This window comes from Eubalaena glacialis, chromosome 4, assembly GCF_028564815.1.
Source record: "Eubalaena glacialis isolate mEubGla1 chromosome 4, mEubGla1.1.hap2.+ XY, whole genome shotgun sequence".
NCBI classification, from domain to species: domain Eukaryota; kingdom Metazoa; phylum Chordata; class Mammalia; order Artiodactyla; family Balaenidae; genus Eubalaena; species Eubalaena glacialis.
This window is the reverse complement of record NC_083719.1, coordinates 46,162,350-46,185,261: the sequence shown is the minus strand read 5'-3', so window position 1 is coordinate 46,185,261 and position 22,912 is coordinate 46,162,350. Positions and strand designations below refer to the sequence as shown.

General features: G+C 40.0%; 1 protein-coding gene across 9 annotated transcripts in view; it reads left to right on the top strand.

The window, feature by feature from the left end:
• PDE4D (phosphodiesterase 4D) overlaps positions 1-22,912 on the top strand; it is a 721,935-nt gene that overhangs the window by 659,348 nt on the left and 39,675 nt on the right. For 8 of the 9 annotated variants that reach the window (XM_061189275.1, XM_061189273.1, XM_061189277.1 and 5 more), the window contains one exon: positions 8,232-8,344. In XM_061189275.1, coding sequence (XP_061045258.1) covers positions 8,232-8,344 — 113 coding nt within the window. Of the gene's footprint in view, positions 1-7,616; positions 8,146-8,231; positions 8,345-22,912 lie in introns of those variants that run through there. The other variant, XM_061189282.1, reaches the window with a different exon arrangement.

The following is a 22,912-nucleotide window of genomic DNA, read 5'->3' as shown; positions in this document are numbered from 1 at the left end:
TCTCAATTTCAAATGTAAAACATCCATACCTGGTATACAGTTGAGCTAAACTCACAGAGTTCCAGAACCATGGTATTGGATGGGACCTTTGAAGACATCTGGTCAATTCTGGAATGCCCTCTATAGTAATACCTGACCCCATCCAGGTTAATCAGTCATGAACAACTTCAAAACCAACACCTCACCCAGATTAACATAGTATCAGAAGTTATAAAATAAGCAAGTACCAGAGCTGGGTAGGAAGTAGAGATCACCTAAGCAAACACCTTACTTGCTATAAGGAATGCTTTGTGCAAGAACTGACAGAGATAAAGATGCCTGTGTCATCCCTGAAGGTTGATGGAAACACAGATACCCTCCTACAAGCCCCCTCCCCACGGGAATCAAAATGACTCCTAAGGTTGTAACAGGAGTATGAAAATAACATACATAGTTCTAATAGTTTTTTTTTTCAGCCTTTTTGCAAAATGTTTGTTGTTCTTTTATTGAAACAAATTCCCAGAGAGAAGCTTCCTCACTAGCATTTCTAATCTTTGTTGGTGAAATATAAATTGGGAATGAAAATCATCTTACCTCAAACCGGTGGGTGTATATGGTCTGTTTTGGATATCAGTGGCTATGCCTTGATACTCTCTCCTTTGAAATTCTTTTTCTTTGCTCCTGAGAGGTTCTCTCCCTACCTTTCTGGCAGCTTCTCCTCTCACACTAGGCCTCCTAACTGGTCTTGTCTTTCTCCAACCCTCCTTTCACACTTCCCAGAGTAATCTTTCTGAAAAGCAAATCTGACCATGTGACATTCTTGCTTAGATTTTTAGTGGCTCCTTCGGGAAAAAACCATAAACTCTTGGAATAGTATACTAAATCCCCCATAACTGCCTCTCCACCTTTATCTTTGTCCATTGCTGGACCCCAAACTTAGCATTCTTCTCTGCTTGTAGCTACCTGAATGGCCTATGTTCTCTAACTGGCAGTGACACTTTACTCTCTATCTTAGATGTCACCTCCCATTTCTCACCTGGTTCACTCTTCAATTCATCCTTGGAGACTCAAGGCTGGCATTCCCTCTTTCAGAAAGTTTTCCCAGATCTCTCCTGAGATGTGGTAGTTGGCACCTTCCCTGTCCCCCATCTCTGCCTTGTGCCGACTTTGCTGTACCTACTGCCTGGTTTTGGTGGAAACTTACAAACATATCTCCAATAATTGCCTTCCTCATTGGACTATGAGCTTCTTTAAACCCAAAGTTATTTATTTCCTTCCATTTGGTGTACCCAGTGCCTGGGACCTAGCAGGTGTTCAATATATGTTTATTCAGGTGAAAAGAATATTATTATAACCAGTAGAATGTAAACTCCTTGAGAGTAGGCAGGAACTTTTAACTACCTTGTTCATTGCTAAATCTCCATCATTTGGTGCAGTGCCTGGAAAAGAATCTAGTAGGTAAGCAACACAAGGTTATTTAACTCACGGTCTCTCACTTAAAATAATCTACAAGGTTCTTGTTATTATCCCCAATCTACAGGTGAGGAAATTAAGGTCCAAGAAAGATTAGGTGATGTGCCAGGGATTATGGCTTGTATGTAGTGGAATGGAGATGGGAACCACCTCCTACTCTTCTAGTTTCCATCAAGGAGTAATATTACTTATAGTCGTTCACATGTCACATAAAGTCCGCAATCCAGATGTCTGATTAAGCTTGGCTCAAACTCCAATTCCTTGGACAAAATTCCTTCCTGCTCTTACACTGAGTTCCAGAAGCTCCCTCCTCTTTCTCTGTCTCTTCTCAGTGTCAGCTCAGGCTGACATTTCAGTTTGAGCCAATCTGGCCTCCAAGCTCAGATTAAACAAAACAAAATCTCTTTATCTCAGCATTTTGTACCTTCAGTAACTTTATTAAAGACTGGGGGGAGTGGGAGATTTATAGGGTGAAATTATCCTGTAAACAAAACTGACTCCTTTCTGTTACACACACACACACACACACACACACACACCCCCCCCCACATATATTCCCACTGGAGCAACAAGCATATTCTTCCCCTTTCCTATGTGGAAGAGACCACAGGTTAGTTCCGCCCAAACCAGTACTCCTTAAAGTCCCATCTTCTGTAATAAGTAGCCTTGTCAAGCACTTTCTTGCACTCTCCCTGAAAGAAATTCTGGTGAATAGAGTTACGATGAATACAATATGATGACAATTTCAGAAGACTGTAGTTTTTAAGAGCAAGAAGTCTATTCCTTCGGAAGTCCCATTGAGCAGTCCTTCTATTCATGCCTGACATGTCATGAGAGCAAATGCTTATGTCAAATTTTAATACTGAGATTGTCTTAGATAAGAATAATCATCAAAAAAGCAAATATTCTGTAAATTATTTATTTTATTCTACCAATAACATGGCTGAAGATAATGGTCTCACTGACTTCAGCCTTGCTTCCCTCAATCCCATTTACTGCAGAGTCCTAGAATTTTCCATCTTAATAAAACCAGATCCCCTATCAAGCAGTACTCCAAATCACTCAGTGGCTCCTCCTTTTGAAGATTCAGTCCAAAGCCCCTACACATGCCTGACAAGACTTCCATGACCAGTGTCTGTGGATTTCTCCAGCCTCTTTCCCCCGAGCAAGGTCCTACTCATGGGAGTTCCTTTCCCTACATACACATATACATACATCTTTTGAACTCAGGCCCATGTGCTTGTTCATATTATTTTCCCTTAAAAACTCTTCCCACCCCCTTCACTTACCTCCTGTTTCATTCTTTAAGCCTCAGCCTTCTCCCACTCCACCTCTGATTTAAATTGCCTTCTGTTATTCTCCCATAGCCTCCATGCTTCCTTCTTTCAGAATGCTTTCTACAATATAGTATGCTGAAACCATCCACCCCTGGACTCTAAGCTTTCCTTGGATAAGGGGCACATTCTTTCATTCATCTTGTTTTTGCAGACTCTAATAAAGTGCGTGACACATACTTGGTGCTAAATAAATGTTTGTTGAATTTCTGATAGTACTAGAAGTCAGTGAAATCCAATCTTGTATTTATTTCATTAAAAAATTCTACTAGAGCCTTGGGCAGACCCAGAAAAAAAAATCATAGATAGTGGGAAGATAGAAAAAAACTCACAAAATTATGTACACCTTCTCCTTGGAGGTTTTTTGAAGTACTAAGTGAAATTTTATATTTTTCATAAGATTTCAAAACAAGAACTTGATGCCAGAAATACACTTGGAAATGAGAACAGCTTGCCACTGGCAAGCTCTGCTTAAACCTGTTACATGTACACATTGAAAGTGTATCCAACTCCTTCATGTATTTCCCATCAGATAAAATGTAGAGACAAAAAAAAGTCAGCAAAAGTTAGAGCTAAATTGCATCAATCTTTTACTGTAGCAAATTCAGGGAGTGACTAGCTTGAAGCAATACATGGTGAAGTGGAAATCATTTTTCTCCAGTTCTACCTGCTTTAGACACTATCAATTCCATCCTTAGGAACAAAGAGGGAATTTGGGTGGGAATTAGGAAAGGAGAAGCTGGAATTGCGTAGGAAGATATACATTTAATTACTTGCTCTTAGGAGATGTTTAGTGAAGGGCTTTTTTTTTTTTTTTAATTTATTTATTCATTTATTTATGGCTGTGCTGGGTCTTCGTTTCTGTGCGAGGGCTTTCTCCAGTTGCGGCGAGCGGGGGCCACTCTTCATCGCGGTGCGCAGGCCTCTCACTGTCGTGGCCTCTCCCGTTGCAGAGCACAGGCTCCAGACGCGCAGGCTCAGTAGTTGTGGCGCATGGGCTTAGTTGCTCCGCGGCATGTGGGATCTTCCCAGACCAGGGCTCGAACCCATGTCCCCTGCATTGGCAGCAGATTCTTAACCACTGCGCCACCAGGGAAGCCCCCAAGGGCTTTTTTTTTTTTTTAATTTTTAAGAACAATCTGAATCAGCCATTACAGTTTGTATTTATTTTTTTTTAATTAAGGGAAAGCAAATGGTGTCCAAGGTAAAGTGATTTTTTTGGACTTGTTCTCTTCATTTACACCAATAGGCCTGTCTAGGAGTTATGACAAATTTATACAGACCTTTAATCAGTCAAGAGTTGGCAAAGAAACTGACATCCATAGAGTCACACATTACGTAGAACGGATCCTTTTACCTCAATGGTCAACATCGCTGTAAGTTGTGGGTAAGAGTAAGCGGCTGAACATTTCACAAGAAAATGACCTCAACCTCTAGCTCACTGCTGTGGCTCTGAGGCAATTAGTTTTTTTCCTTTTCAAAAGGAAGCTGCTGCTTCAGCATCTTCTCCTGGAGCTCCTGGCACCATTTCAGGCCATGTGTCAGGGGAACCCTTGATCACATCACAATGACGGAAGCCAAGTGCTGGCCTGCAAGAATTGAGGACTGTTTGTTCACAGAAGATCCTGAGCAGAAACACGGGTGTCACATAGTTCAAGGGGGCCTTGAAGGAAACTGATGCTGCTGTAGGAGGGGACTTCCAAAGGCTCAAGTTATTTTTCAGTTGCTGTTCCAGGGCCCTCTCCTGGCTTCTATGGAATTTGGCCAAGAGTTGTTGCTTAGGCAGTTTTTCCCTGTAGTTCCTTGACTTAGCAAGATTTTGGACGGGAAAATAGAAGAGTTTTCTTATATTTTCAAGTAGTGCCACAGTGACTGCTACTCTCTGGGGAGAAAAGTATTTTATTAATGAATGCAGTATGTGTTCTTGGTAAAACCCCAAATTAAACTAGCTGACTGTTTTTGTCCTGTGAAATGTTGGTGACATTTAGGAGTGTTGTTTGGTGTGCTGACTCAGTTTCCTGGGGGAGAGCTGGCAACTCCACATTGAGGCTTTTTTAGTGGGGATGAAAAAGTCAGTTACTTGATGTTTTAGAACATTTGGGGTTAAAATTCCTAAAAGTTAAGCTTTAACACTGATCCTGAAAAACTGTGGCTGACCATATTGCCTATAAACCTAGGAATTTGGAAAAAGTAGTATTCTCAGCTCTATGCTAATATCAACAGTAATTCTTTATTTGAGCAACAGTTTTATAGAACAAACTGTTCTTTGCTCTGTTGTTAGTAATTATTTTCTTACTTATTGGTATGTAGGTGTGCTCTGGTCATTTTTTTTTTTTTCTTTTTTCATTCTCCAGATTTATACAGTGCATGCAGAAGTAGTTAGAACTTAAAATACATACACAATAAAGGTGTTTTAAACAAATAAAAATAATAAAATAAAATACATACACAGGCCACATTCTTACTGTACTCAAATGCTGATTGTCAAAATGACTAATCTGTGATTGGGACATAAAGTAGATCTTCTGAAACAAGCTGTCCCTCTTGTCGCTGTACTGCCTTCTTAAGAGCAAGTCCTTTATTTAAGTACATAATGTCTTGAGGCATTGAAACTTTACTGAATTACTTCTTCACTATTACAATTAAAAATTAAACACTGAAGTGTAATACGTGGTGCCACATCCTGTTAGGTCCAAGGCCTATATTTCTGAAAAGCTTTGAGGAGTTGGTGAAGATGGGAGGGGGACTGGGAGGTCCCCCTGGGGCTCAGACTTTGGAAAAGTTGGAGAGCAGGGGAGAGGAACACGGAACACCAAGCCTTTGAGGTGTGGAGAGGGGATTCCTGGCTTCCAGTTATAACCAGTGACTGGAAAGATGGCAGTGAACAAATCCTAGATACAATCAATGGTCATGCATCTTTAATCCATTGGATGTGCTAACTATGGATAGCCCAAATCAAATCACCTAAAATAAGTTAATTTCCTCTTAAAATTCCTACATCCTTATTTTATACCTTGGAAGAAAAAAGCCAAAATAAAACCATATAGTACATGTACTGCCATCACAACTAGGCAATGCTATAGTTGCATATGGAAGATATTAAGTAAAATGAAAATGTGTTATGGTCATAGGCTTAATTATTATTTGTGATCTTTAGGGTATGGGATTACAAGGAACTTTCTGCATTACATCTTTGTGTAATGTTTCAAATTTTATAACAATCATGTTATATTTTTATATACTTAATCAGGGAAAGGCTATACAGATAAAATACCTTATACTTACGATTTAAGATTATCTTTAAGGCTTTTCCTTTTGTTGGGGGAAAAGCTCCAATCACACTTTAATTCACCTGGCAAGGTTAGGTAGTTGTTGTTCCCCAAAAGTATGTATTTACAGAGATTGGTGCAGGAAAAAAAAAAGTGGAATAAAAGAGGCAATTTTTAACCTAGAGTTCCCAAAGTGAATAGCAAACAGTTCAAGAATCCCTGATAATAATAAGCCACATGGCCCATGTAACAAATACTTTGAAAGTTATTCTAACTTTTACAAATGGTATATAAAAACCTATCTGGAAAATCCCAGGAGCCCGAGATTCAGTCCATGAAATTTTTTGTTGTGCCACTCATCATTTATGGAGTCTAAATTTCAAGGGCAGAATTTCTTCTCCAATACCTGTCGATTCGAAGACCAAGGAAAAGGATCTCACCTTCATGTAAGCTTTTCAGTGTATTCTTTCTAATTGACAGTAACAAAGTTTCGTAAGATGGGCTCTTGGGAGTTTGGATGTTTTCCCTCCTCTAAAAGGTTCGCTTACCTGCACGCTAATATAGTGAAGTTCTCTGCAATTGATACCTTACTGTAGAGCTCCCCCAGGGTCAAATTTTGTAACTAGAACCTGCTTCCATACGCTGTCTTTGGATGTGGTCTTTCCATTTGCTCACGTTTGTAGTTTTTTCTGTGCACGGTGGGTAGAAACACTCTTCCAGACTCTTCCCATTGGCATCGAAATACCATCCCGGTCCCTGATTTGCAATTCCACTGACGAAGGAAGCATGTATGCAGGACAGGCGTAAATTGCCCGTACGGCGTGCTGCATTCACATTGCTCTTCCTTTACTGTAACTCTTAGACAATTCTGAACGTGAAAACACAACATATTGCCAAATCTGTGAATTCTAAGGCGTTCTGACCCACAACATTGTTTTTGTTTGCTTGCTTATGTCCACCCCGAAATTTAGACGTATGGTTCTTAGCAGAGGCTGGGCTGGGAACCGAGGGTCTGGTCTTAATAGAAATACTTTTGATTGCACAACCACCCTGTCCTCTTGAAGTAGGTAAATCCTAAACCCTCAGAAACAAAACACTAAAACCCAAACCCACACAAACGGTTGCGCGGGTCCTAAATAACCCAGCTTGTGCCGCCCGTCGGGCTCTCCCGCGAAAGCTCGCAGGAAGCACGGGACGGTGGAGACGCGGAGGCTCGGGCCGTCTGGGCAACCGGGAGGGCCTCCGCTCGGCTGGGCGCGCGGGGTCCCCGCGGGGCAGGTGCGCCGTCGCGCGCGCGTGCGCCTCAGGTCCCGCCTGAGCCCCGCGGCGGGCGCGACCCCGGGCGGCGGGCGAGCCGGCGGCGGGCGCTCCACGCCGGGTTTTCCGCCGCTCCCCTCGCCCCGGCCCCCGGCAGCAGCACGGACACACACTCTAGCGCCCGCGCCTCCCCAGTCGGGCTTCCGAGCGAGCGGCGCGGGGCCGCGCGGGGTGATGCTGCGGCGAGGCGGTGGGGCGGCGGGGGCCCCTGGCGGGCCGTGGCCCCGGGCGATCTCGGCGTGAGAGAGCCGAGGAGAAGCCGGGCGGCGCCAAGGGCCGTGCGGGGCGCGAGGGGGAGTGTTCCCGGAAAGCCGCGGCGATGGAGCCGCGCTGCGCCCGCCGCCGGAGGAGTTGAGAAAGAAAACAGGAAACGTGGTGGCTGCGCACCCGGCCGCGGCTGATTCATTCGCTTTGAGTGAAGGCTCGGCAGGAGGGGCGGGCGCGGGGCCGGGCGCCGCGCAGATCGCGCCGTGGACCAGACGCTCCCTCCGCGGGGCGGGCTCCCGGCCGCGCGCGCCATCCCCTTCGCCGTCCTCCGGCACCAGGACTTCTTCAAAGTCGCATCTTGAGGGTTTTGGTCCGTGTAGAAGTTGACTTGCCGCACTTGGCGCGCCCTTCCTGGACGCCGAACAGAGACGCCAAGCTGGAGAGGGCGTGCGTTCCCGAGGCCGGCCGCACCGCTAGCAGAGCCCCGGCCCCCCTCGCGGTGCCCGGCTCGTCAATATGAAGGAGCAGCCCTCATGTGCGGGCACCGGGCATCCGAGCATGACGGGGTACGGCAGGATGGCCCCCTTTGAACTCGCCGGCGGCCCTGTGAAGCGCTTGAGAACTGAGTGCCCCTTTCCCTATCTCTTCGCAGAGGAGGCCTACCAGAAACTGGCCAGCGAGACCCTGGAGGAGCTGGACTGGTGTCTGGACCAGCTAGAGACCCTGCAGACCAGGCACTCCGTCAGTGAGATGGCCTCCAACAAGGTAAGCCCCGGCTCGGCTCTCACCGAGGCTCCTAGGCTGCTGATTCCCACGCTGGTGAAGCCATCCGTCCCCGTGGCCCGGGGAAATACATACAGGGGTTTGTCACACTCACTGCATTTTGGCTCCCTTGGAAGGAGGTTCCTGATGCCGTGCCTTCCCTCTCTCTTCGATTCACTCCAGAGAAATTAAACATTTTGCAAAAGCAACTTTGACATAGTTTGACTGCAGTACCCCCAAGACACTGTGTGTGTGTGTGTGTGTGTGTGTGTGTGTGTGTGTGTGTGTTTGGAGGGGTACTTCTAAGTGACACTTTGCCCTTGCAACAGAAACCGAGTCTGGTCTACAGGCAATCCATGGTTTAGGGTATTCTTGGGATTCCCAGTGGAAAATAAGAATTACTAGAGGTCAGTGCAATCCTTTGGATGTCACCACCTACTGAACTCAAACGCAGAAGAGTTCACTGAACTTGGAACCTTAACCCCCATTTATCTAAGTGTCAGGGTACCCTGTAAGAACTGAGCCTTTATCTTTTTGCTTGGCCATATGTGTCCACAGGGGACGTCAAAGTTAAGGTTCATTGTGATCACTGCCTTTGTTTCCGTGAATCTTGGAGAGAGAGTCCAGTTTTCTGAGGTTATTTAGTTACAGTGATGCTTCAATGGGGCATTTGTGCCGTATGCCAAGGTGCTGGTCTTGGTGGATAGTGGAGGTTTGAGGGCTGAGAATCAACCCTTAGCCGGGCACAGCCTTAAAGCAAAGGTAGAGTGTTGTCCGTTTTGGTGTATTTTTTGGAATTCCTTGTTTGTTTTTTTTTAAAACAATCTTCAGTTATGTAAGGAAATAATTGGGATTATGTATGGTTTTTTTGGTTTTTTTTGGGGGGGGGATTATGTATGTTTTTAATGATTGTTTGGCTCAGGGGATAGGAAAGGAGGCATGGGCATGTTGGATGCAGGTGGCTGAGGGATTTAGCCAGTAAGGACTGGTAACTTTGTGTGGCAGTTAATAACAGTTGCTCCCTAAAGATATTTAAATATCTTTGGCCACCTATTTACAAGGTCAGGAAGGTATACCATTTTACTGTTTATCTACATGCACATATTTTTCAGAGAGCTATGCTTTTTTTTTTTTTTTTTAGTTTACTATAGTTTTTATACCACCTGTTTTTTTCTCATGCAGTTTTAAAAAATATCATAGCATATCACCCACTTGATTGTCTTATCTGTTGACAATGCTTATACAGACAGCATGGTTTTTAAGTAAAAAGCTAGCTTCAAATAAACAAGATAAAAAGGACCCCCCGGTCACTATCTGCGGGCACTAATCTACCCGTAAGCACACTGATCTACCCATATGCACACTGATGATCAAATCTGTATTTTTTTTTTTTGTCATTTAAGCCTCATTTCTAAATTTGGTATGGCTCCTCATCAAAATGATGGGTTATTACTCTCTTACTCCCTGCCGTGGCATCAGGTGCCATTGTTCTCATCTGGCTAACAAATTCTTAGTTCATTGATTCATTTTATAACATATAGATTGTTCTTTCATAAGTTGGTTCATAATAACAGTAGACATATGCTGAGTATCTCCAGTGTCCTAAACGCCAAATGGGACCATTCTGCAGTGGGCCTGAGTTCTTATTCTCTTGTCTGGTTAATTCTATGTAGTAAAAGGAAAAACCAGAAGGCACCAAAAGATGTGCAAGGCTTTGCTTATATTTTCAAGATGATTTGACAGTACTTTTTCAGCACAATGAACTTCAGCAGCTACAATTACTTTCCCCCTAATCCATACTCTTAATGATGAGACCTCTATTTGAATTTAAAAATTAACATGAAATCTAGTCATGTATTGTAAATGACTTCAACTGTCAAGTATTAATTTATCTATACTTTAAGATGAAAAAATAAAACTTGAGGTCACAATGATTGGTCAAAATGATTTCTTTCTTTTAAGGGCATTTCTTTCTTTTAAAATCCCTGTCTTTTAAAGACAGAGATTATTTTTTTTAATCTTTCTTGTGAAGGCCCCTCAGACTTTAGGTTAATTTACAGGTTTAGTGTAGGAGGTGAATTTATTTAGTTGAAGTGAAATCTAGGTTAAGTGAGAAAAGACTTTTTCAAAATATAGTCGTTCTAGCTGTGTTTATGTCTTGTAAGATTACTGACATGACACTTATTTTTAACACTAAAAAATTCAACTCACCTGAAGCTGTTGATTAAACTTTTCATGTCTAATTCATTCATTTCTTTTTTTTTTAAACCCATTCATTTCTAAATGAGTGCTAAGCTCCTGTGACTTTTTATAGATGAAAACGGATTAGCATAGAAGGAAAAAGAGCTCTTGGTAAAGGTTGTAAAGTTACCCTTCAGCCAGATAACAAGGGCACAAATAAGTCACATCCACATGAGCTGTAAACTGAGTTGGAGCAGCTGATCTAAAGGTCCCCAGGAGTGATGCCGAACCTAAGTCTGAACTGGAAATGTGACAACTTGCGTCACGTGTCCGCTAGGTTGTCGAGCATCTCTTGAGTGTGAAAGAATAAGTCTGAAACATTGCTTTTGGTTATTAGTCTTATTGCCGTCCATTCTTTTCACATGTACTTGTTCGAACCAAACCGGTGTTTCCCTTGAAAAGTCATGAAGTTTTTCTTTGTTTTCTTCTCTTTTTCAGGCTTTAAAAAAAAGTACTCTAATAGATTAAAATGACATAATAAAATACTAGTAAGAAATCAGGATTTTTAAGTGATTATGTAGAGAAAATATTTATTATGGAGGTGGATTTGGGTGTTAGGAAGAAGGAAATTGATTCCTCAAAGTCATTTAACAAATTGGGTTAAGGAATTCTTCATATTTTAAAAAATCTTAATAGAAGGAATCTGAACTATTAGCAGTTTTTAAATGATGCTTTAGAAGCAACTAGATGTATTTCCTGATTGGGATTGTAATGTGCATAATGCTTATTGATGGTATTGAGACAGGAAAATTATTGAATCTTTGGCCACTGCCAACGTTGGCTGTAATACATGTAGGATGCTTGTACCAAGCAGGGTAAGAGACTCCAGATGGCATTTCGTTTGAGAGGTTAAATCTACAGCATTTAGCCTCATAAGCCCATTAATCTGCCCAAGATTTGTACAGATTTCCTTTGAAACCTCACTGCTAGAGTTCAGAGAGGTTTTGGTGAGGTCTCAAAGCTTTGGAGGCAGACAGACCTGGAAGTTGAATCATGGTTTTGTTCCTTACTAGCTGAGTTACATTAGAGAAATGACAAACTTTTTTTAGCTTTGGTTTCCTTAGCATAAGATGAGCTCAATGATATCTATTTTGAAAGGTCAGTGTAAGAATTTGAAAGAATATGTGTAAAATAGTTAGCTAATAAATAGTGTCTGACAGGCACTATACCTGCCATTATTGGTATTATTATTGAAGGTTTAGGTTAAACTTGATTGGTTGCCTACTTGGCTAAAATATTTTTTTTACCATTCAGTTGTAATTTATACTTGATGTTTTAAGTTTCATGGATTTTTTAATACAGTTCATAATAACTGTCTTTAGTGCACAGTTCTGTATTGTAAAAAATGCTTAAATTATATTTATACTTTTTTTAGTATAATATAGACACAAACATTTTGAAGTTCTAATTAGAAGCTTAATCTTTTCTTAAATTTCAGCTGCAGAATTCCAGACAGCTAAATACTTTTTCTCTTTTATTCTAAAACTGAAAAGACAGCACTGATTAATTTTTAGAAAATATTAAACATAATGTGGGATTGGTAGGTGCATTTCCATCCTTTTGTACAGATTTTGCAAAGCTAAAGTAACTTTTTAGACTTTTTTAAGGCAGAATAGCTTCACAGTGTTTTTGGTTACCTTTCTCTCATAGAAAGTAAACTGAGGATGTGAGGAGGGCAGGCCAGGATCTAAGCCTCAAGGGTTATGCTGTGGAACCCTGTAACTTTATTCTCTTGTGACCTAATAATGCACATTTCACCACATCTTCAATGTAAGTGTGGCGATGTTTGAAGGAGAAAAAATCATCTTGATTTTCCCCCAAAATATACTACTATAAAAATGTACTGTTTCTTCTCTCTAAATTTGGGGCAGTTCCGAGGCTTGGCATTGCTGGAACCTACCATGCTTCAAGCTGAAAGGCTGCCTTGAAGTTAGGATTCAGACATCCTTCTAAGAGACTTAAGGTTTTTCTTTAGTTCTTTCTAGATGTACGTAGGCCAGCTTTGCAAATGTGAACATGACTTCTATATGGAATTTATTTTGTCTGTTTGGTTTTTAACAAAGATCTCTATCATGTTTCTGTTGCCTATAAATTAAATTGCTTTTCTGGGGTGCTTTTTCTTAGTGTTTTTGCGCTCTGCTCCCCCTGCTGCTTTTTAATAGTCAATGCATACGTAACATATACTACAGCTTTCTGTGACTGCTGATATATTTTCTTCTGGGCAAGAGTGGTCCTGGAATGAATATAGAATGTTCATAGAAGTGGCTAAATCTTAAGATTTTTCAGCATTACATGATTATAAGATATCACAGAACAGAAATAAATGTTTAATTTTGCTGAGAAGGAAGGTGAAACTAGTTGAAAAATGCATTTTAATTTTATGAAGAGCAAATAGCAAATAACAGTCATTTCCTTCAAAATATTAAAACTTATTGACATAGTCATACAGAGTTAAGAGTTAATCAGCATACCTAAAGGAAAACTCTAAATTTTAAAAGAAAATATCTTTCGTAAATATAGAAATTCAGCTTACTGATGTTTTGAGTTTGCTATCTGCTTTTTCACCTACTTTATAAAAGTAGATTTACCAAAGATTTATGTTGTTTACATATAGAGCCTTAAAGTTAATATGACAGATTGGGCATGCTTATTTTTATGATCACTGTTTAAACAAAATACTTTCTTTGCTTTTATTTTAAGTAATAATAGAAAGAGGGAAGCACCTTTAACAGATATTTTTATGTTTCATTGAATAGTGAAGCCCTTGACTTTAACTTAATAAAACAGTAAAGATTAAAGCAAATCTTTTTTTATCTCTACTGTCATCAACTCAGTTTCTGTATCAATATTTAGTGGCAGTAAGCTTAAATATCCTTAACATTTAATTATCAAAAACTTCTATTTTTGTGATTCAGTAAATTAGTCATTACTTGAGAAATTGCTTTCAGTTATTGCATTTTGATTTAATTATAGGAAAGCGGTAACTTCTGTCTCAGAGTGTTATGAACTATGTCTTTTTTTTTTTTCCCAAAACAAAAGGCTTGGCCAAGATAAAATAGCACTTTTCCCAGTGTATGAATAGGTTAAGCACATTTTTTCCCCAAATAGCAAGGATGATAGGTAATGATTTTGTTCAGTTTAAGAAGATTCCTATGATAGTCATAGATTGTAACTATTCCATAAGATACGTATAATTATGGCAGATGTGAAATGCTGATAATGATTTTCAGTTGATCCATAAAATACTATGTAGAATCTGATTTTCTCTTTTTCAGAAAGAAACCAATCCTTTTAAACTGCAAATAGCTGGAGTTTATTTTGTGACAGCATAGCTGTGCCAGGGCTAGCTCTGTACCTGGCTAGTTGTGATAGCTGAATTGGCACTTTTAGCCTGAGATCTTTCTAGGAAATAGAGCGTGGGTAGCCCTTTATTTTGCTGTTCACATTAGTTTTAAAAGACATTTTAAGAAGGCATTTTCTTTTATTTACTCTAACAGGGATTAGGATGGGGAGGAGTGAGCCTTCCTATTTGCTTAAACAACAAACAATTCTGCTTTGTTCATTAGGAAATTTGATAATTGGGTTACCAACTGCAGTGATAATAGCTTTATTATCCTTTACACTTAGAGAATACTTTATCTTTAAAGAAGTATTTTTCTTTGTTATTATTGTTTAATATTCTGTGTTTTTTTGTGCCTGTTTTGCTGTATTTTGTGTGTGATGAGGATGAATGGTATTTAATCTTTCTCCTGACATATACACCAATGCTTATGGCAGCTTTGTAGAGTGGAAAGGACATAGATGTTTTTTGTCAGGTGGACTTGATTTCAAATTCTAACTCCGCTGCTTCCTACCTAATGTTTTGGGGAACATGCCTCACTTCTCTGAATCTCAATTTCTTCATTTCTAAATGGACATAATAAAAGGGGAAAATAAAATTGAAGGTTGTTAAGAGCATTAGATATAATATATAGAAAGCTCACTTTGCTGAACAGCATATACTGGGTGCTCAATAAATTACGTGCAATTTATTCTATCCTTAGACTGTATTGGAAAGGAGAGATTAAGAAAAACCATGTGTCATATACTCCTTGTAATATAAGAACATCATATTTTTCAGAAGAAAAATGTGACCTTTATTCTATAATAAATAACAAGTCAAAATTAGTGTTCTCAGACTTCCTGTGTATATTCATAACTATGTTAAATGCTTTTATTTAAAGCATTTAGTTTTTAAAGTTAAATGTCCACCTGAGTGCCTCATCTTAAGCAAGGAATTACATGAAATCATGGATTTGATGTTCTAGTTATTTTTTATTATAATATTATTATATTAAAATATGTTATTTTTTAATATAATGTTCTAATTTTTTTAACATACATTGAAATTAATTTGTAACAAAATGAGAAAATACTCATCCACACCACCTTAAAGCATTTTACTTACCACTCACAGACAATGGGCTACTTTTCATTATACTAGTCTAAATTGGCAGTAGGAACCATCTGGGGAGTCATTTTTGGTTAGAAAGGTATGTCTGTTTTAAACAACCTATGGTTTTTCTTCTCTGCCATTAATGGGATTTCCCCACTAGAGGAGAAAATGCCAACTATCATCAGCAGAAGTCTCCCATTCATTAGGCATTCATTCCTCAGGCAGAATGGTCTATGGATTTAGAGCACTCTCCTGTAGCCAGATTGCCTGCGTTGCATTCACTCTCCGCCTTTTACTAAATATAAATGGGACAATTTACCTTCTGTGCTTCAGCTTCCTCTTCTGTTAAAGAGTTACTGTGATGATTTAATGAATTAAAAGATGGAAATTGTCTAGACAGAGTCAGGAACATAGTGGGTGCTCAGTAATGTTAAGTCCTTTATATCCATCTATAAAGGAATATCATCTTTCTTTTCTTATTTTGTGGGGTGAGAGTTAGAGAAGGTGTTTGTTTGCCATCCTGATACTTATGCTTGCAGTGACCTTTTAAGAGAGAATGGTGGCCTCATGATGTTGATGTGAACCAAATAGGACTCTTGGAATGTTTCATTTGCTCTTCTCCCCATCAATGACTTTTCATGGAGTTTACCTTTTGTTTCTTTGTGTAATTTTATGGTATAGCCCATCAAACTGGCCTGAGGTTTTCTCAGAATATCTAAAACTCTCTAAGCTGTTTCTAGCAGAAATACCTAAATAGTGGAGAATAGTCCAGCGACTTTTTTTTCATAAATGAATGCACCCTGTTATTCCTCTGAATGAGACTGAAAGTAACCCAGGCACAGAATCTCTTATTAATACTTAATGTTAAGAAAACTGTATTCAGGACATAGCCTTCCATGGCACTTCTCAGCAACTTTACCATCTAGTATATGCAAACATTTCCTTGCTCAGTCAGCTGAGAGAACCTAAAGCAATGACGCCCCAGTAGCATTGAACACATCTAGCACCCTCATCTCGGTTTCTAATACCATTCTCCAATAAAAGGAACCAGGACTCCTTGAAGTAGCTGATTCTAGAACTGGGGCAGGAAATGAGGCTGGAGCCATGTTGCAGTTCCAGAAAGTAAGGAAGTGCCCAAACAAATGTTGATGGGAACATATCAAAGGGACACAAGAGCAAACTGAAAGAGCTCCCAGTTCCCAGCTGGGACTATTTGATCAAGAAAATAAACTAGTGTTGAAATACAACTCAAGGTATAAAACAAATAGCCATGAGTTCAGCTGATATAATTTATTGAATGAATAATTAAATGGGGGAGAAGAGGCAAATCCCTTGTGCTGAAGAATTCCAAATAATTTATGTATATACTCTGCTCTCAAGGAAGGAAAGTATAACTCTCCACTCCTTAAGTGTGGGCTGTGCATATTGACTTCCTTCCAAAAAGCACAATGTGAAAAGAGGGAAAGAGTACCTCTACTGTGGACAAACCTGATAAACACACACTACCTCAGCCAGTGATCAAAGTCGACATCAACGGTGATAAGTCAAGTTGTAGTAGGTACCCTTGATATGATCTGATGAAAATGGTACTGACATCTGAGTTTTTCTACCAAAAACATATAACCCCACTCTAATCATGAGAATAACATCAGATAGTTCCTAGTTGAGGGACATTCTACAAAATACCTGACCAGTACTCCTCAAGACTATGAAGGTCATCAAAAACAAGGAAAATCTGAGAAACTGTCACAGTCAAAAGGAGCCTAAGGAGACATGATGACTAAATGTAATGTATCCTGGATGGAATCCTGGAACAGAAAAGAACATTCGGTAAAAACTAAGGAAATCTGAATAAAGTGTGGGCTTTAGTTAATAATAATGTATCAATATTGGTTCAATAATTGGGACAAATGTATCCTATAGTAAAATAAGATATTAATAATAGGGGAAACTGGGTGTGGGGCATATGGGAACTCTCTGTACTTACTTTTACAATTTTTCTGTAAAACTGAAGCTTTTCTAAAATAAAAAGTTTATCAGACAAATCTTAACCATCCTTTAGGGTCTACCTGCAATGCTACCTCTCCTGTGAAGCCTTTTCTGTCCTGTCTTCTCCCATATCTCCCATCCCAGCCTCCCCTAATTGGGTGTAATGTCTTTCTCCTTTGACCTTCTACAGGACTTTATTTGTAGTTCTCTTAACTCTCTGTACAATATTTGTTTCTTTGTTTTATTCCTGTCACATTTACACTAGGTCATTAGTCTTACTCATTTGCCAGCCCCCATCACATGGGACACAAGGCCATGTTGAATAGGTGCTCAATAAACATTGGGTGAATTGTATGAATGCTATTGTGGTGGTGATTCTGGAAAAGCACCATTCAATGGTTCTAATCTCAGTGCTGTAGGAATCATCACTGATCAATCTCAGGGACTAAGTTTATTTTTACTCATCTAAGCCCTAAGGCTTAGAAGATAAAAATTCTTCCTTTATGGGTAATAGCTTCAACTTTACTGTTTGTCAGACCCTTTGCAAGGGAGTTACTGAACATTAGGTCAAATAATTGAAGAAATTTATCCTAATATTTCTGTCTAATTATCACTTGAGTGGAATTAATAGAAATTAGTAAAATGAAAATATACTCTGTTTCTGCCTACCACTTAGTTCTTCGGTAGTTTTGGTAGTATTTAACATGATCAGTGTTTCAAAGCATCACTGTTACTGTTACCCATTATTCCTCTCAGACTCAAGCCTTATGTGTTAGAACTAAAGGAAGCAGAAGTGATCATTTGTCTGACTTATCTAATCTCAGTTGGAAAACGAGGCCCAAAACTTGTCCACGTCCACCTATAGTTAGATATCTCCTGACTTCTTACATAGCAGTTCATTTTCTAGAGGGTCTCTGCACCATTTGGGGTTTTGTATGCAGCCTTTATCTCCACTCATATTCATAAATTGTGGGAGGGAGATACACTTTTTATCTTTGAATGTGTTAATGGAATACAAACCATGTTTCTGATATGTATATGGATTCAATAACTGTTCAAGTACATAATTCCTAGTGGCTGAATTTTCTACCCAGCCACTAGGAATACTGATGACTCCTCCTACATGGCTTCTAGCCCAAACCCAGTGAGTGTCAATATATCATTTTGTAGTTGATCATATAAATTAGTACTGGATGCATGGTGTTGGTTAAAATAAATGCCATTTTTCACCTTGGATTGGTAGACAGGATCTGTACATGATAGTTGATATCTTGCAAGCAAGTGGCTTTTCTGTTATTGACAAGAGCCCTGATCATTTCACACTTAAAAATCTCTTTCCTGCTTATAGATGCTCATCAGAAATTTTAGCATAGTTTATGCTGAGTTTAGTTTCATCTCATTTAAATTAAAAGTTTGTATTATACAAACAAAAACCATACAAGTCCTATTGATGGCCTTAAGCTGTTCTCTCTCCACTGTACCTGTTTTAGCAATAACATTCTTATTATAGGTTTGTTCCCAGTAAAAATGACATATCTGAATACTTTCCCTGCTAGCCTGGGAAGAAAAGGTGTGCTTGTTGGGTTTTGCCTGTTACGGAGTATTCTGTGCAGTTTTACCCAGGTCGTGCTTGGGTTCCTGGCAGCATCTCTGGTCTGCTGCACTGTAATCCCTATCGTGGCAGCCTCTGGCATTTATTGCTGGCAAGCAGTGTGCTTGCAGACATAGGCACCATAATAGGAAACACCTCGGCCTGTCATAAACAGGTCTGGAGAGTAGAAAGCAAGGCCTGACAGGGATGTGTCCATAGCAAACAGGCAAAGATGAGGCTGACATTGTGGAGTAAGTCCAGGCTGATGTCTGTCTTCTTCATTTCAGAAAATAACCAGCTGATTTTTAAGGCTGCTTTCCATTGTTGGCGTAGCAGTGTTTTGGTTGCTTTGTTTTTGTTTTAGACCGAAATATGAATAAAGACATCTTATATAATACTCTCCAAAATATTTTGAGAGGATACATCAAAATGTTTTCCTTTTGCTAGTCTCCTTCTAATTCTACCTGATCATTCCAATCCATACCCATTAGGGAGAAAGGACAGCTATTTCATTACAGTGGAAAATTACTTTTTAAGAAAGAATCATATAAAAATAAAATTATCGTGTGTATATTTAAAGAATTATAAATTATACTGAATTATAAAGAAAAGAGCATTTCTTAGGTGACGTTTTTATGCCTTTACATCAAGTTCAAATTTTAGAAAAGGAGTACATTCTTTGACCAAGAAAGGTTCTATTTTATATTCGCTAGGTTTTTTTTTCAGGCCTCAGAAAAATAATGAGCTACAACTTTAACAATGATGAGCGTTGTCATAAGAATTTAGGAAGAAGATAAATTTCAAAACTGAAAGGACTTTAACGGTTTTTAATAAACAGATAGAAATGCTTTCATGGGTGCTTTAAATATATATGTGTCATTTTATTATTTGCTAGGAACCTTATTTCACAAAAGAGGTTCAAGACTGCAAAGGATGAAAAAGCTGTAATTTTGCTAAAAAGAGCATAGAAAAATTTAGATAGACACAGGTGAACGTCTTGAACCTTTTTTTTTTTTTTTTAGATTAGGTGTTAGGTGGCTATTTGCTGACCTGCCCCTTCCCTTTTTTTTTTTTAGTAAGCACCGATCTTCTTGTACTTTTTTTTTTTTTAATTAATTTATTTATTTATGGCTGTGTTGGGTCTCCGTTTCTGTGCGAGGACTCTCTCTAGTTGCGGCAAGTGGGGGCCACTCTTCATCGCGGTGCATGGGCCTCTCACTATCACGGCCTCTCTTGTTGCGGAGCACAGGCTCCAGACGCGCAGGCTCAGCAATTGAGGCTCACGGGCCTAGTCGCTCCGCGGCATGTGGGATCTTCCCAGACCAGGGCTCAAACCCGTGTCCCCTGCATTGGCAGGCAGATTCTCAACCACTGTGCCACCAGGGAAGCCCTTCTTGTACTTTTTTATTTTGAATATTTCAAGTCAGTTTCAACAATATGCTCTGATAAGAATGAAACTAATTAATATTATCTTTGATACACGCGTTGATTTTCTGCTCTTTGTTTTCTTAATCTGATATTCTCAGTGTGGTCTCTTAGATCTCCATAAGGGTAAGTGATAGTTGGGTTTCAAGAAATCATAGGAATTTTTATTTACTAGAAACAGTCTTATTTCTTTAATATGCATCAGGAAAGATTAGTTTACTTTCTCCTGGAAGATACTGTTTGGGCCTACATCTTAATTTTTCTAGATAGTGTTAAAAAGCAGTAAAATAATAAAGGGTACCTAGTCGAAGAGCCAAAAGAGGGCTTGCATCATTACAGGCTGAATATTCAGTCCCTGTATGAGAGGCATTTGTTCTCTCCAAAGTAGAATTCAGTGGAAAAATTACTTGTTGCCCTTTAGCCTTATTTTCAAACATTTTGGCATTATCCATTTGATACATATGAGCAGTCTTTGACTACACTGAACAGGAGATATCAGTATGTGCCTTACTTTCTAATGTGAGATATGATCCTGATGTTTACTCATACCTAAAACCTTACATTTCTAACTTAGTTCCAGAAACAGTACGCTATACACCAAAACAGTTTGCCCCATTTTTAAGATGAAAAACTGAGGCTCAGTTAAACTTGTCCAAGATCCGTATGCTTCTTAATAGATGTAAAGATAATTCTTCTGAATGTAGCATCTGGGGGAAGGACTGGGAGATAGGGAAACAAGTATTTGTTCTCAGGCTGCATTTTCAAAATATGTGCTAATTTATTTACTTAGTGAGTACTAGATTCCAAAATAGCAAGAGCCATTTTAGCAAAATATCATCCCTAGAGGGAATCCTGTTGTGCAGCTGATTCTGCCTTTCTTGTTCTCTGTGTCATGTCAGGACGGGCACAGAGAGGACCTTCCTAGCTCCTAGCTCCTAGGAAGAGTATGATGGTGGGATGGATGGCTTGTTAGGCTGGGAGTCAGCCTAGCAGGCAGGTAGTAAACAGGGCACAGATGTAAAATGAAGGATAATAGGGTCAGTGGATGAGAAGACCAAGTGACTAAAGCAGATCTGAAATTCTGAGCTGGCAGGGGATTTGAGGTGGAGGCAGATAGAATTGGATGGGATGAAGCTTAATAGTGGGGAGGGCGGCAGCAGATAGAGAAGGTCTAGAATGAACTCAGGGAAGGTGTAAGCAGGTATTGGGATTTTTTAAATGACCTATTACTGTGGAGTTGCCTTGGAGGTTTGTTTTCTTATTGGGGCAAAATGGGAAAGGAAGCTGGGCTCGTGGATAGAGTGAAGAGTGAAGATTGAAGGAAAGAAAAGTAGGAAGGCATATTAGACAGTGAGAGGAGGAAGGGGGGTGGCAGAAGGACTCTGGCTGGGCTGACCTAGGAGCAGGGCTGCCCTTGGCTGGAGACAGGCTGACCGCTTCATGTTCCTGCCCCCCTCCCACCTCAGGAATGCTGAAATCTGGTTGGAATAAACCTTTGGGACAGTCTCAGAGGAAAAAAGAAATCCCAGAGGGGTCACGTGCGGGTGTGAATGTTTAAGAGAGGACAGTCAGCTTTGGGGGTAGGGGGGGAGGGAGAGAACCAGCTGGAGAGGGGAGATTTATAGACATAGGGTATTTCACGTGGCGTGAGTCTTTTTTAGCACCAATAGCTGGCATCACCTTCTTCACCTGTTGGCTCCTTGAGTCATGGCCCAGTAGCAGCATGGGTGGGTTGTCACATCCAAGTGCTGGGCCATCCCCTAAGGACCTGCTGCCTGGGAGTGAGGACGTGGGACAGCAAAGTACAAGCTGGGACAGGGTGAGGAGAGACTGAGGTGGATTCACTAATAGTGATTAATTATTAGATGCCAAGAGAAAAGTGGAGCAGAATAGCCGATGACAAATGTGAACCTTTATCTTGATTCTGCTTTAAATCTCCTAAATTCCAATGAGCTTAGCAATTCCTCTTCTGGATATGAATGCACCCCACTAGAGTTGTGACCTTGGATACTTAAATTGCTTCAACTTCTCTGAGCCTCTGCTTTCTCGGTAAATCGGGATTAACAAAAATTTATCTCACAGGTTGGTTATGGGAATTTAAATGAAAACTTATATCAAGTGCAGAATATGGGGCACACCTCTAAGAGGTACTGTGGTCTATCTTTAGTTGGGAAGGGAACTAATTTTAAACTTAAAAGGTGAACTTTATATACTGCCATATAGGTAACCCAATGCAACTGGAGCTTGAATCAACAGGCCTGGGCAAATGAGCTCAGAGTATGCATTTGAAATCTTGATCCCCATCGTGGTGATTTATGAGCCCTCGCCAGCTTGCATATGGGATGGCCCACTGAAGTTGTTTACTTTAGTTTTAGCTCGTTACCTAGCATTCGTGGATAGCATATTTTTATTTACGCTCTCACTGACCACTTAACCATGATTACTTTGAAATAATATGTATGAAGTCAGCCACGAAAGAAACATTAGAGTGGTGAGGGCCTCATGTGGACCTTCTGTCCACTTTGTCTAAAAATTGGCACGTTACTTAGACTTTGCTTTTCCCTCACCCTGGATGACCTCAAAGCCCCCTCCAAATAATTTTTCTGATTCTGTGAAATATTGAGATTTTGATTATTAACAAAAGTGTCAAATATCAATCGATATCAGGTTACTAGATGTCTATTCTTGGGGAAAGAAGAAACACGAACCAAAAATAGAACTCTTTAATCATTGCACAGATTTAAAACGACAGTTAAGCTGAGAAACAGAGGAATGGATGAAATGACCTTGAACGTAGTTCCAGCCCAGATGGGCTAGTTCCAGTCTGAGTCATGGGTCTGACACTAGCCGTAGCCAGAGGGAGAAGAAATTCCCCAGCCGTGTAGTTGTT